Source organism: Carcharodon carcharias, chromosome 37 (assembly GCF_017639515.1).
Source record: "Carcharodon carcharias isolate sCarCar2 chromosome 37, sCarCar2.pri, whole genome shotgun sequence".
Classification (NCBI taxonomy): Eukaryota; Metazoa; Chordata; class Chondrichthyes; order Lamniformes; family Lamnidae; genus Carcharodon; species Carcharodon carcharias.
This window is the reverse complement of record NC_054503.1, coordinates 5,301,262-5,313,142: the sequence shown is the minus strand read 5'-3', so window position 1 is coordinate 5,313,142 and position 11,881 is coordinate 5,301,262. Positions and strand designations below refer to the sequence as shown.

Here is an 11,881-nt window from a genome sequence, read left to right as displayed (position 1 = left end):
ACCTTCTCCAGCCACTACTACCTTCCCTATCTCTGTAACCTCCTCCAGCCTCTACAGCCCTCCCCATCTCTGTAACCTCCTACAGCCCCTACAACCCTCCCTATCTCTGTAACCTCCTCCAGCCCCTACACCCCTCCCGATCTCTGTAACCTCCTCTAGCCCCTACAACCCTCCCTATCTCTGTAACCTCCTCCAGTCCTTACAACCCTCCCTATATCTGTAAAAAGCTCCAGCCCCTATAACCCTCCCTATCTCTGTAACCTCCTCCAGCCCCTACAACCCTCCCAATCTCTGTAACCTCCTCCAGCCCCTACAACCCTCCCTATCCCTGTAACCTCCTCCAGCCCCTATAACCCTCCCTATCTCTGTAACCTCCTCCAGTCCTTACAACCCTCCCTATATCTGTAAAAAGCTCCAGCCCCTATAACCCTCCCTATCTCTGTAACCTCCTCCAGCCCCTACAACCCTCCCAATCTCTGTAACCTCCTCCAGCCCCTACAACCCTCCCTATCCCTGTAACCTCCTCCAGCCCCTATAACCCTCCCTATCTCTGTAACCTCCTACAGCCCCTACAACACTCCCTATCTCTGTAACCTCCTCCAGCCCCTATACCCCTCCCTATCCCTGTAACCTCCTCCAGCCCCTACAACCCTCCCTATCTGTGTAACCTCCTCCAGCCCCTACAACCCTCCCTATCTCTGTAACCTCCTCCAGCCCCTACAACGCTCCCAATCTCTGTAACCTCCTCCAGCCCCTACACCCCTCCCTATCTCTGTAACCTCCTCCAGCCCCTACAACCCTCCCTATCTCTGTAACCTCCTCCAGCCCCTACACCCCTCCCTATCTCCCAAACCTCCTCCAGCCCCTACGACCCTCCCTATCTCTGTAACCTCCTCCAGCCCCTACGACCCTCCCTATCTCTAACCTCCTCCAGCCCCTACAATCCTCCCTATCTCTGTAACCTCCTCCAGCCCCTACAACCATCCCTATCTCTGTAACCTCCTCCAGCCCCTGCAACGTTCCCTATCTCTGTAACCTCCTCCAGCCCCTACAACCCTCCCTATCTCTTTAACCTCCTCCAGCCCCTACAATCCTCCCTATCTCTGTAACCTCCTCCAGCCCCTACACCCCTCCCTATCTCTGTAACCTCCTCCAGCCCCTACAACCCTCCCTATCTCTGTAACCTCCTCCAGCCCCTACAACCCTCCCTATCTCTTTAACCTCCTCCAGCCCCTACAACCCTCCCTATCTCTGTAACCTCCTCCAGCCCCTACACCCATCCCTATCTCTGTAACCTCCTCCAGCCCCTACAACCCACTGAGATTTCTGCGCTCCTCCAATTCTGGCCTCTTTCACATCCCCTGATCTCCCATCGCTCCACCATTGGCAGCCGGGCCTTCAGCTGCCTGGGGGTCATTAACTCTGGAATTCCCTCCCTAACCCTCTCCCCCTCTCTCTCTCTCTCTCTCCTTTAAGAAGCTCCTTAAAACCAACTCTTTTGATTAAGCTCCTTTACTCAGATCTCCTTCTGTTTCTCAGGATCAAATTTTGATCGACGATGCATTGAAATGGGTAAGGTCGCTATCTAAATGCAAAGTGGACTTTCGATATGCATTTTTGATGCAGGTTGTCCCTCTGCAGGTTATCAGTCTCACTACATCAGAACAGAACCAGAACAGGTTTTTAATTTAGACCATTTTAGATGTCTTGCTGTGTGGTCTGAAAGCATGTTGAGACTAACCAATAGCTTTTGGAACTGCGGTTGCTCTTCTTACACAGGAGGCAGCCAATCTGGTGCACAGCAAGATCCCAGAACCAGCAACAGCCAGATCAACGTCTTTTCTTTAGTGATGTTGTTTCATGTATACATTTTGTTCCCCGGGGAGAATTCCTCATCCAACCTCAACACACAGCCCGCCTTCAGCCCCTGACTCCCCACTCCCAACCCCACCGGCGCTGCTCACCGCCAGCCTCCTCTTCCAAAGAGCAGCTGTGCTTGATCTTTTACATCCACCTGCAAGTGCACACTGGTCTCTCATGTGAAAGGCGGCACCTCCGACATTGCGGTGCTCCCTCAGTACTGACCCTCCGACACTGCAGCGCTCCCTCAGCACTGACCCTCCGACAGTGCAGCGCTCCCTCAGCACTGACACTCCGACACAGCAGTGCTCACTTAGTTCTGACCCTCTGACAGTGCAGCACTCCCTCAGTACTGACCCTCCGACAGTGCAGCGCTCCCTCAGTACTGACCCTCCGACAGTGCAGCGCTCCCTCAGCACTGACACTCCGACACAGCAGTGCTCACTTAGTTCTGACCCTCTGACAGTGCAGCACTCCCTCAGTACTGACCCTCCGACAGTGCAGCGCTCCCTCAGTACTGACCCTCCGACAGTGCAGCGCTCCCTCAGCACTGACACTCCGACACAGCAGTGCTCACTTAGTTCTGACCCTCTGACAGTGCAGCACTCCCTCAGTACTGACCCTCCAACAGTGCGGCTCTCCCTCAGTACTGACCCTCTGACAGTACGGCACTCCCTCAGTACTGACCCTCTGACAGTGCGGCACTCCCTCAGTACTGACCCTCCGACAGTGCAGCACTCCTTCAGTACTGACCCTCAAACAGTGCAGCGCTCCCTCAGTACTGACCCTCCGACAGTGGAGCGCTCCCTCAGCACTGACCCTCCGACAGTGCAGCACTCCCTCAGCACTGACCCTCCGACAGTGCAGCACTCCCTCAGTACTGAGCCTCTGACAGTGCAGCACTCCCTCAGTACTGACCCTCCGACAGTGCAGCACTCCCTCAGCACTGACACTCCAACAGTGCGGCACTCCCTCAGTACTGACCCTCCGACAGTGCGGTGCTCCCTCAGTACTGACCCTCTGACAGTACGGCACTCCCTCAGTACTGACCCTCTGACAGTGCGGCACTCCCTCAGTACTGACCCTCCGACAGTGCAGCACTCCTTCAGTACTGACCCTCAAACAGTGCAGCGCTCCCTCAGTACTGACCCTCCGACTGTACAGCACTCCCTCATTACTGACCCTCCGACAGTGCAGCACTCCCTCAGCACTGACCCTCTGACAGTGCAGCTCTCCCTCTGTACTGACCATCCGACAGTGCAGTGCTCCCTCAGTGTTGACCCTCCGACAGTGCAGCACTCCCTCAGAACTGACCCTCCGACAGTGCAGCGCTCCCTCAGTACTGACCCTTCGACAGTGCAGCGCTCCCTCAGCACTGACCCTCCGACAGTGCGACACTCCCTCAATACTGACCCTCCGACGGTGCAGCACACCTTCAGTACTGACCCTCCGACAGTGCAGCACCCCCTCAGTACCGGCAATGGGTGTGTCCGCCTGGATTTTTTGCTCGCGCGTGTCTGGTGCGGTGTCTCGAACACACAACCTCCCTGGCTCTGTCTGCTTTAACTCACACAGTTTGTGCCCTTAACTCCTGAGGGAACAGCGAACAGTGACGGAAGATGTCCCTCTGATGCCGCACCAAGTTATCAACGCCCCCACCCCGAGCTCCCCCCGCAAAGCGTCAGTAGTTGAACAGTCAGGTCAATCAGGCTGTTCAGGTAAGCGATGGGGTACGCTGAGTGAGATTGGAGCTGGACCGGCGGCTGTACAACTTGGGCTAAAAATTTATTTACAGTAAAATTAACCGGGTTCACAATCAAGAATCTTTCTCCGGTGCCAATTCTTGGCAGTTTCACTCTGTGGCAACATGCCCACTCCTCACCCCTCCCCAAACCTGCATGCCAATCGTTGCCTCTAGCCCTCCCTCTGGATGGCTGTGAAACGATTTCGTGGATGGTGGCAGTGCGGGTTGGGGAGGGGTGGGGGGGTGGTGGGGAGGGGGATGTTGCGTTCCGGGCCGAGCTATTTGACCGTGGCAGGCATCGCTGATCGCAACTGTCGGTCGTCTTGGCACTCATCTTTTGCGTTGGAGGGGGTTGGGGTTGGTGGGGTGGGGTGGGGGGAGTGGTGGTGGGCCGGCAAGTGGGGTTTACTTGATTGTGGTCGGGAGGGGCGGTGGGGCGGAGTGGGGGGGGGGGCCGGCATGCCCCGCCCACTGGCACTGAGGCTAAGCGGGGGCTCCGAGCTGTGAAGTGAAGCTCGCGGCCCCCTCCCCCCTAGCCCCGCCGGGATCGATTTAACAAATAGGAGGGGGCAGGCAGGCTGTTTCCCACCCTCTCCCCAACCCCCAACCACCCAAGGGGTAAATATTAAGGATTCGGAATGAAGCAGGGGTTAGTGGGGAAATGAGGGGCATTATCGGCTTTCCCTTGTTACCCCCCTGGGCTGGGGCATTTAGCGCCTGAGGGTGGAGCACGGGGTGGGGCAGATGTTGGGTGGGGTGGGGGTGGGGAGAGGCAGAATCACCCTCTCTCCCCCTCTTCACCAGGAGTGTCACCGCCCACCCGCCCCCCCCCCACAACCCCCCCACCCCACCGCGTCTTCCCTCCTCCCACCTGGAGAATCAGGAGCCCTGACCCCTCCTGGTGCAGAGGAAGATCCCACTGTTTTATTTCCCCCCCCCCCCTCCCCCCACCGTGGGGGATAATTACCATCCCCCCCTGCCGGTAGGAATCTGGGGAATAAGCTTTTGAAAAGGGTGGCGATGCCCCTCACAGTCAAATAGCCGCCTCCTCAGCTCACTGGGTGGGGGGAGTTGGGGGAAGGCAAGGAGAGGAGGGCGGGGCAGGGTGGATGGTGGGTGGGGGGGGTTCGATTCGTTGCTGTGTCGCCTCTCCCCCCTCCCCAACCCTCCCATGGGTGACTCCCTCCTACGAGGTCTGGGAGATGGGGGCCAGCTTCTTGTGTTTGGACGCTCGGGCAGGCGTCCCCTTGGGCCTGGGGGCTGCACCCGACGAGGAGGATGAGGCTGAGCTGTCGCTCGAGCTCCGCGTCTCGACCCCCGCGCTCATCTTCAGCTTCCTGCGCTTGGCCAGGGGGGCGTTGTCCACACTCTTCAGCAGGAAGCCTTCCCTCTTGCACTGGTTAAACGCCTGGCGACAGAGGGAGAGAGAGAGAGTGGGATTGTTACATTCACCGGATCTACCCTCACAAACAGCTCCCACCCGCCCCACCCCCACCCTCAGTGCTCACTGTCTCTCTCTCTCTCTCTTTGCTTCTCTCTCCCTCCACCCTAGGTCTCTCGGGGTGAAAGTGTGGTCACAGAGAGAGAGAGAGAGACACAGAGACAGAGACAGAGGCAGAGAGACAGAGAGAGAGAGATACATAGACAGGGACAGACAGAGAGACAGAGACAGAGAGAGGGACAGAGACAGACACAGAGAGAGAGACAGACGGACAGACCAAGAGACAGACAGAGACAGAGGCACAGAGACAGTGAGAGAGATACACAGAGAGGGAGAGACAGGCAGACAGGGATACAGAGACAGAGAGAGGGACAGAGACGGAGAGAGAGACAGAGACAGACAGAGAGAGAGACAGACAGACAGGCAGACTGAGAGAGAGACAGAAACAGAGAGCGAGAGAGAGAGAGAGAGAAAAACAGAGACAGAAGCAGAGAAACAGAGAGATACACAGAGAGAGAGACAGAGACAGACAGAGAGAGAGAGACAGACGGACAGACCAAGAGAGACAGAGACAGAGAGAGAGTGAGAGATAAAGACAGGGACAGAGAGACAGAGAGAGAGATACACAGAGAGGGAGAGACAGACAGACAGGGAGACAGAGACAGAGAGAGGGACAGAGACAGAGAGACAGAGACAGACAGAGAGAGACAGACAGACAGGCAGACTGAGAGAGAGACAGAGACAGAGAGCGAGAGAGAGAGAGAGAGAGAGATGGAGGCAGAGGCAGAGAAACAGAAAGATACACAGGGGGAGAGACAGGCAGACAGAGAGACAGAGACAGAGAGAGGGTCAGAGACAGAGACAGAGAGAGAGACAAACAGACAGGCAGAGAGAGACAAACAGACAGAGACAGAGAGAGAGACAAAGTCACGGAGAGATGCAAAAGGGAGACAGGGAGAGAGAGACACAGAGAGAGAGAAAGACAAATAGAGACAGAGAGAGGGACAGTGTAAGAGACACAGAGAGAGAGAGAGAGATGGAGAGAAAGAGACAGTGCGAGAGACAGATAGAGAGAGAGACACACACACACAGATCGAAGTAGCTTCAGGGTAATGGATGGGTAGAAGAATACGGGGATAGAGAGCCAGAGAGTGAGAGAGAGAAGACATACTCCCTGGACAGACTCTATGCCCCATCCCCAGTGCTGATTGTCACCCGCACCATGAATGTAGCCTTGAAATAGGTATTGACAGTCGTTCCGGCAGAATCCAGGATGTCAGGAGTCATCAGTGAGGCTGAGGAGAGCTGGTTGCCATTCTGCAGCCAGTCATTGTGACGTAAATCCGACATTTTCAATCTCTTCGAGGGATCCACTGTGAGTAGACCTGGGATAAATCAGACAGTGAGAGGAGTCACTGTTTATTCAGCAGGGTAAGGATCACTTACTGTGTAACTGTAGAGAGTCACTGTTTATTCAGGGTAAGGATCACTCACTGTGTAACTGTACAGAGTCACTGTTTATTCAGCAGGGTAAGGATCACTCACTGTGTAACTGTACAGAGTCACTGTTTATTCAGCAGGGTAAGGATCACTCACTGTGTAACGGTACAGAGTCACTGTTTATTCAGCAGGGTAAGGATCACTCACTGTGTAACTGTACAGAGTCACTGTTTATTCAGCAGGGTAATGATCACTCACTGTGTAACTGTACAGAGTCACTGTTTATTCAGGGTAAGGATCACTCACTGTGTAACTGTACAGAGTCACTGTTTATTCAGCAGGGTAAGGATCACTCACTGTGTAACTGTACAGAGTTACTGTTTATTCAGGGTAAGGGTCACCCACTGTGTAACTGTCCAGAGTCACTGTTTATTCAGCAGGGTAAGGATCACTCACTGTGTAACTGTCCAGAGTCACTGTTTATTCAGCAGGGTAAGGATCACTCACTGTGTAACTGTACAGAGTCACTGTTTATTCAGCAGGGTAAGGATCACTCACTGTGTAACTGTACAGAGTCACTGTTTATTCAGGGTAAGGGTCACTCACTGTGTAACTGTACAGTCACTGTTTATTCAGCAGGGTAAGGATCACTCACTGTGTAACTGTACAGAGTCAGTGTTTATTCAGTAGGGTAAGGATCACTCACTGTGTAACTGTACAGAGTCACTGTTTATTCAACAGGTTGAGGATTGTAAATTGTGTAAATGCTTTGTATTATAGCGCACTGTTTATCCCACCTTTGGGGAGGTGGCCTAAGTTGCCATTGAGCTGCACCCTTGACCCCTCCCTCCATGTTCTCGTACCTCGAACGATGTTTTTGGCTCCCTCGGACACGTTTTTCCAAGCCTCGCCCCCGAAGGAGAAATCTCCGCCCTTGATCTTCCTCATAATCTCGGTGGAGTTGGTGGATGACATTCCCTTGCAGGTGCTCTGGAAGGGGATATGGCCGGAGAGCATGGTGTACTGCAGAGGAAGAAGGGGAAGGGGCTGCATCACCAAGACATCAGTGGCTATCGAAGGGTGAGGGGGCGGGGTCCGTCCCCCAGTTTTCTGCCATTGTTGCTCCAACCCTCCCCCACTCCACCTGGCTTGGAGGTCAACGCGCTTTCACCCCTGGGTCAAAGGTCACATCCAACCGAGGCGGCACTGTCACTTTAAGATTCCCTTGATGCATTGGTCAAGATTCAGTGAGCATCTCTCTGACTCTCTCGCTCTCATTTCGGATGCGTTACAATGTTGAATCCCAAGCCGACCATTCCAGAGCCATCGCCATGGGAATGCTGCACTGTCAGAGGGTCAGTACTGAGGGAGTGCCGCACTGTCGGAGGGTCAGTACTGAGGGAGTGCTGCACTGTCGGAGGGTCAGTACTGAGGGAGCGCCGCACTGTCGGAGGGTCAGTACTGAGGGAGTGCTGCACTGTCGGAGGGTGAGTACTGAGGGAGTGCCGCACTGTCGGAGGGTCAGTACTGAGGGAGTGCTGCACTGTCGGAGGGTGAGTACTGGGGGAGTGCCGCACTGTCAGAGGGTCAGTACTGAGGGAGTGCCGCACTGTCGGAGGGTCAGTACTGAGGGAGTGCTGCACTGTCAGAGGGTCAGTACTGAGGGAGTGCCGCACTGTCAGAGGGTCAGTACTGAGGGAGTGTTGCACTGTCAGAGGGTCAGTACTGAGGGAGCGCCGCACTGTCAGAGGGTCAGTACTGAGGGAGCACTGCACTGTCGGAGGGTCAGTACTGAGGGAGTGCCGCACTGTCGGAGGGTCAGAACTGAGGGAGCGCCGCACTGTCAGAGGGTCAGTGCTGAGGGAGTGCCGCACTGTCGGAGGGTCAGTACTGAGGGAGCGCCGCACTGTCGGAGGGTCAGTACTGAGGGAGTGCTGCACTGTCGGAGGGTCAGTACTGAGGGAGCGCCGCACTGTCGGAGGGTCAGTACTGAGGGAGCGCCGCACTGTCGGAGGGTCAGTACTGAGGGAGTGCTGCACTGTCGGAGGGTGAGTACTGAGGGAGTGCCGCACTGTCGGAGGGTCAGTACTGAGGGAGTGCTGCACTGTCGGAGGGTGAGTACTGGGGGAGTGCCGCACTGTCAGAGGGTCAGTACTGAGGGAGTGCCGCACTGTCGGAGGGTCAGTACTGAGGGAGTGCCGCACTGTCAGAGGGTCAGTACTGAGGGAGTGCTGCACTGTCAGAGGGTCAGTACTGAGGGAGTGTTGCACTGTCAGAGGGTCAGTACTGAGGGAGCGCCGCACTGTCAGAGGGTCAGTACTGAGGGAGCACTGCACTGTCGGAGGGTCAGTACTGAGGGAGTGCCGCACTGTCGGAGGGTCAGAACTGAGGGAGCGCCGCACTGTCAGAGGGTCAGTGCTGAGGGAGTGCCGCACTGTCAGAGGGTCAGTACTGAGGGAGCGCCGCACTGTCGGAGGGTCAGTGCTGAGGGAGTGCTGCACTGTCGGAGAGTCAGTACTGAGGGAGTGCCGCACTTTCAGAGGGTCAGTACTGAGGGATTGCCGCACTGTCAGAGGGTCAGTGCTGAGGGAGCGCCGCACTGTTGGAGGGTCAGTACTGAGGGAGTGCCGCACTGTCAGAGGGTCAGTACTGAGGGAGCACTGCACTGTCGGAGGGTCAGTACTGAGGGAGTGCCGCACTGTCGGAGGGTCAGAACTGAGGGAGCGCCGCACTGTCAGAGGGTCAGTACTGAGGGAGCGCCACACTGTCAGAGGGTCAGTACTGAGGGAGCGCTGCACTGTCAGAGGTGCCGTCTTTCAGGATGAGATGTTAAACCGAGGCCCCGTCTGCCCTCTCGGGTGGGTGTAAAAGATCCCACGGCCACTATTGGAAGAAGAGCAGGGGGGAGTTCTCCCCGGTGTCCTGGGGCCAATATTTATCCCTCATGCACGGGGTTAGATACAGAGTAAAGCTCCCTCTATATTGTCCCCATCAAACACTCCCAGGACAGGTACAGCACGGGGTTAGATACAGAGTAAAGAACCCTCTGCACCGTCCCCATCAAACGCTCCCAGGACAGGTACAGTATGGGGTGAGGTACAGGGTTAGCGACTGAGATGAAAGGGTCTTTCCTGATGCCCCTAAGCCGTGGTCCAGTTCCCCTATCGATTGGCAAAGTCAAAGGTCAAACTCACCAAGATGACGCCCAGGCTCCAGAGGTCGCAGGACTGATCGTAGCCCTGGTCCTTCAGCAGTTCGGGGGCTGCGTACTGCAGGGTGAAGCAGGGTGTCTGGAGGGGTTGGCTGTTGGGCAGCTTGATGCGGGCGAACCCGAAGTCGATGATCTTGATGGCTGCCCCCTCCCTCTCGTCCGCAAACAGCAGGTTCTTCGGGAGAAGAGCACAGACAACCGGTGAGTCAGGGTCAGGGTCAGGGGTCAGTGTCAGGGGGTCAGGGTCAGGGTCAAGGTCAGGGGGTCAGGTTCATGGTCAAGGTCAGGGAGTCAGGGTCGGGGGTCAGGGGGTCGAGGTCAGGGGGTCAGGGTCAGGGTCAGGGGGTCAGTGTCAGGGGGTCAGGGTCGGGGTCAAGGTCAGGGGATCATGGTCAAGGTCAGGGAGTCAGGGTCGGGGGTCGGGCGTCGAGGTCAGGGTCAGGGTCAGGGGGGTCAGGGTCAGGGACCCGGCTGTGCTAGTCGGAGCCTCGGGGGCACCACCCCCCTCTCTCCACTCCCCGCACCCCCCCCCCTCCACTCTGCGCCACCCCCCCACTCCCCGTCCCCACCTCCACTCTCCCCATCTGCAACACCACCCCCCGCCGCACCCCCCCTCAGTGAGGGGCACCAGGTGTCCACAGCACCCTCCCCCAACACTCCCCGGGACTCTGAACTCACCCGCTCGCCTCACCCGGTTGCACAGCCGGCAATGGCACCTCTTCCCGGAAACGCCATCCCATAATAACACCCCGCACCCTACCCACCGACCCGGCCCCCATCCTCTAAGTGCTCATCCCCACCCTGTGCAAGCCTGTTGACGTTTAAGCAGCCAGCTGGTTGACTGCGCTAGGCATCATCCCCCGAACCTGATCTTCAAGCTGCCACCCACCTGTACTGGCTGGAGCCAATGGGCTGGAGCTCTGGAGTGGGGGCGGGTGGGGGGGCTTGTCTGATTTACCCCCCCCAACCCCACCCCACCCCACCACCCGGTTTGAGCTCGCTGTCACTCCAAGGCCAGACACGGAGATGGCATCTGCCTGCCCGCTCAAGCGGGCGTGGGAGATCCCACACGGGTGTTGTAGGGGCAAAGGGGATGTATGGGGGTGGGGGGGGGTGGTGGAGGAGATGGGGGGGTGGCGGGGTTGAGAGGCAAGTTGCCCCAGGAACAAACATTTCACCACCTCGACAAGAGGCAGAGGCCAGTGGTTGATCAGGCGCTGTTTGCGGGATCTTGCTGTGCATGGCCAGCAATCTCTTCGACTAAGGACGGAGCGATTCAAAGCAACATGGCAACCGACTGGATACAGCAGACAGTTAAATTCCAATAGGAAACCAATTTCCAGTAAAGCAGAGGGATCGAACTGAAATGTCGGGAAGTGAGGTGAAACGTGTCTTGAGTTTCAGTCAGACCTCACTCGGGGTGTCTGCGATCTCTAGCCCCAGGGTGTGAGGTGTCGGAGTTGATGAGAGAGGGTTTGGGGGAAGATCCGAGCGCTCCTACCTCTGGTTTCAGATCCCTGTGCACTACCCCGGTGTCGTGCATGTGACTGACTCCAGACACCAGGCTCCTCATTATCCGGCTGGCCTCCAGCTCACTGAAATGTTTCCTACTCCGGATGCGCTCGAGCAGTTCCCCACCTCGCAGAAGCTCCATCACCAGGTATGTGTGGAACTAGGAAGGGGGCAGAGACACGAGGTAAGAGACGAGGGCAAACAGGGGGCGGACTGCAGCTCATGCTGGCGCTGCTAAGCTGGCAAGAAAACAGACAGACGCAATAACACACACCATCTCACAGGCACACACACCCTCTCACAGGCACACACACCCTCTCACAGGCACACACACCCTCTCACAGACACACACACCTTCTCACAGGCACACACACCCTCTCACAGGCACACACACCCTCTCACAGACACACACCCTCTCACAGTCACACACACCCTCTCACAGGCACACAAGCCCTCTCACAGACACACACACCATCTCATAGGCACACACCCTCTCACAGACACACACCCTCTCACAGGCACACACACCCTCTCACAGGCACACACACCCTCTCACAGGCACACACACCCTCTCACAGGCACACACACCCTCTCACAGACACACACACCCTCTCACAGACACACAACCTCTCAACAGGCACACACACTCTTTCACAGACACACACACCCACTC

General features: G+C 56.8%; 1 protein-coding gene across 1 annotated transcript; it reads right to left on the bottom strand.

Annotated features, from left to right (window-relative positions):
• Window positions 1-4,550: 4,550 nt before the first annotated feature.
• Window positions 4,551-11,369, bottom strand: LOC121273013 (ribosomal protein S6 kinase alpha-5-like). Its single transcript, XM_041179950.1, has 5 exons — window positions 11,198-11,369; window positions 9,680-9,871; window positions 7,349-7,508; window positions 6,267-6,430; window positions 4,551-5,012 (listed from the first exon to the last, which is right to left on the bottom strand). The coding sequence occupies exons 1-5, from the start codon at window positions 11,348-11,350 to the stop codon at window positions 4,791-4,793; spliced, it is 891 nt and encodes a 296-aa protein (XP_041035884.1). The 5' UTR covers window positions 11,351-11,369; the 3' UTR covers window positions 4,551-4,790.
• Window positions 11,370-11,881: the final 512 nt, after the last annotated feature.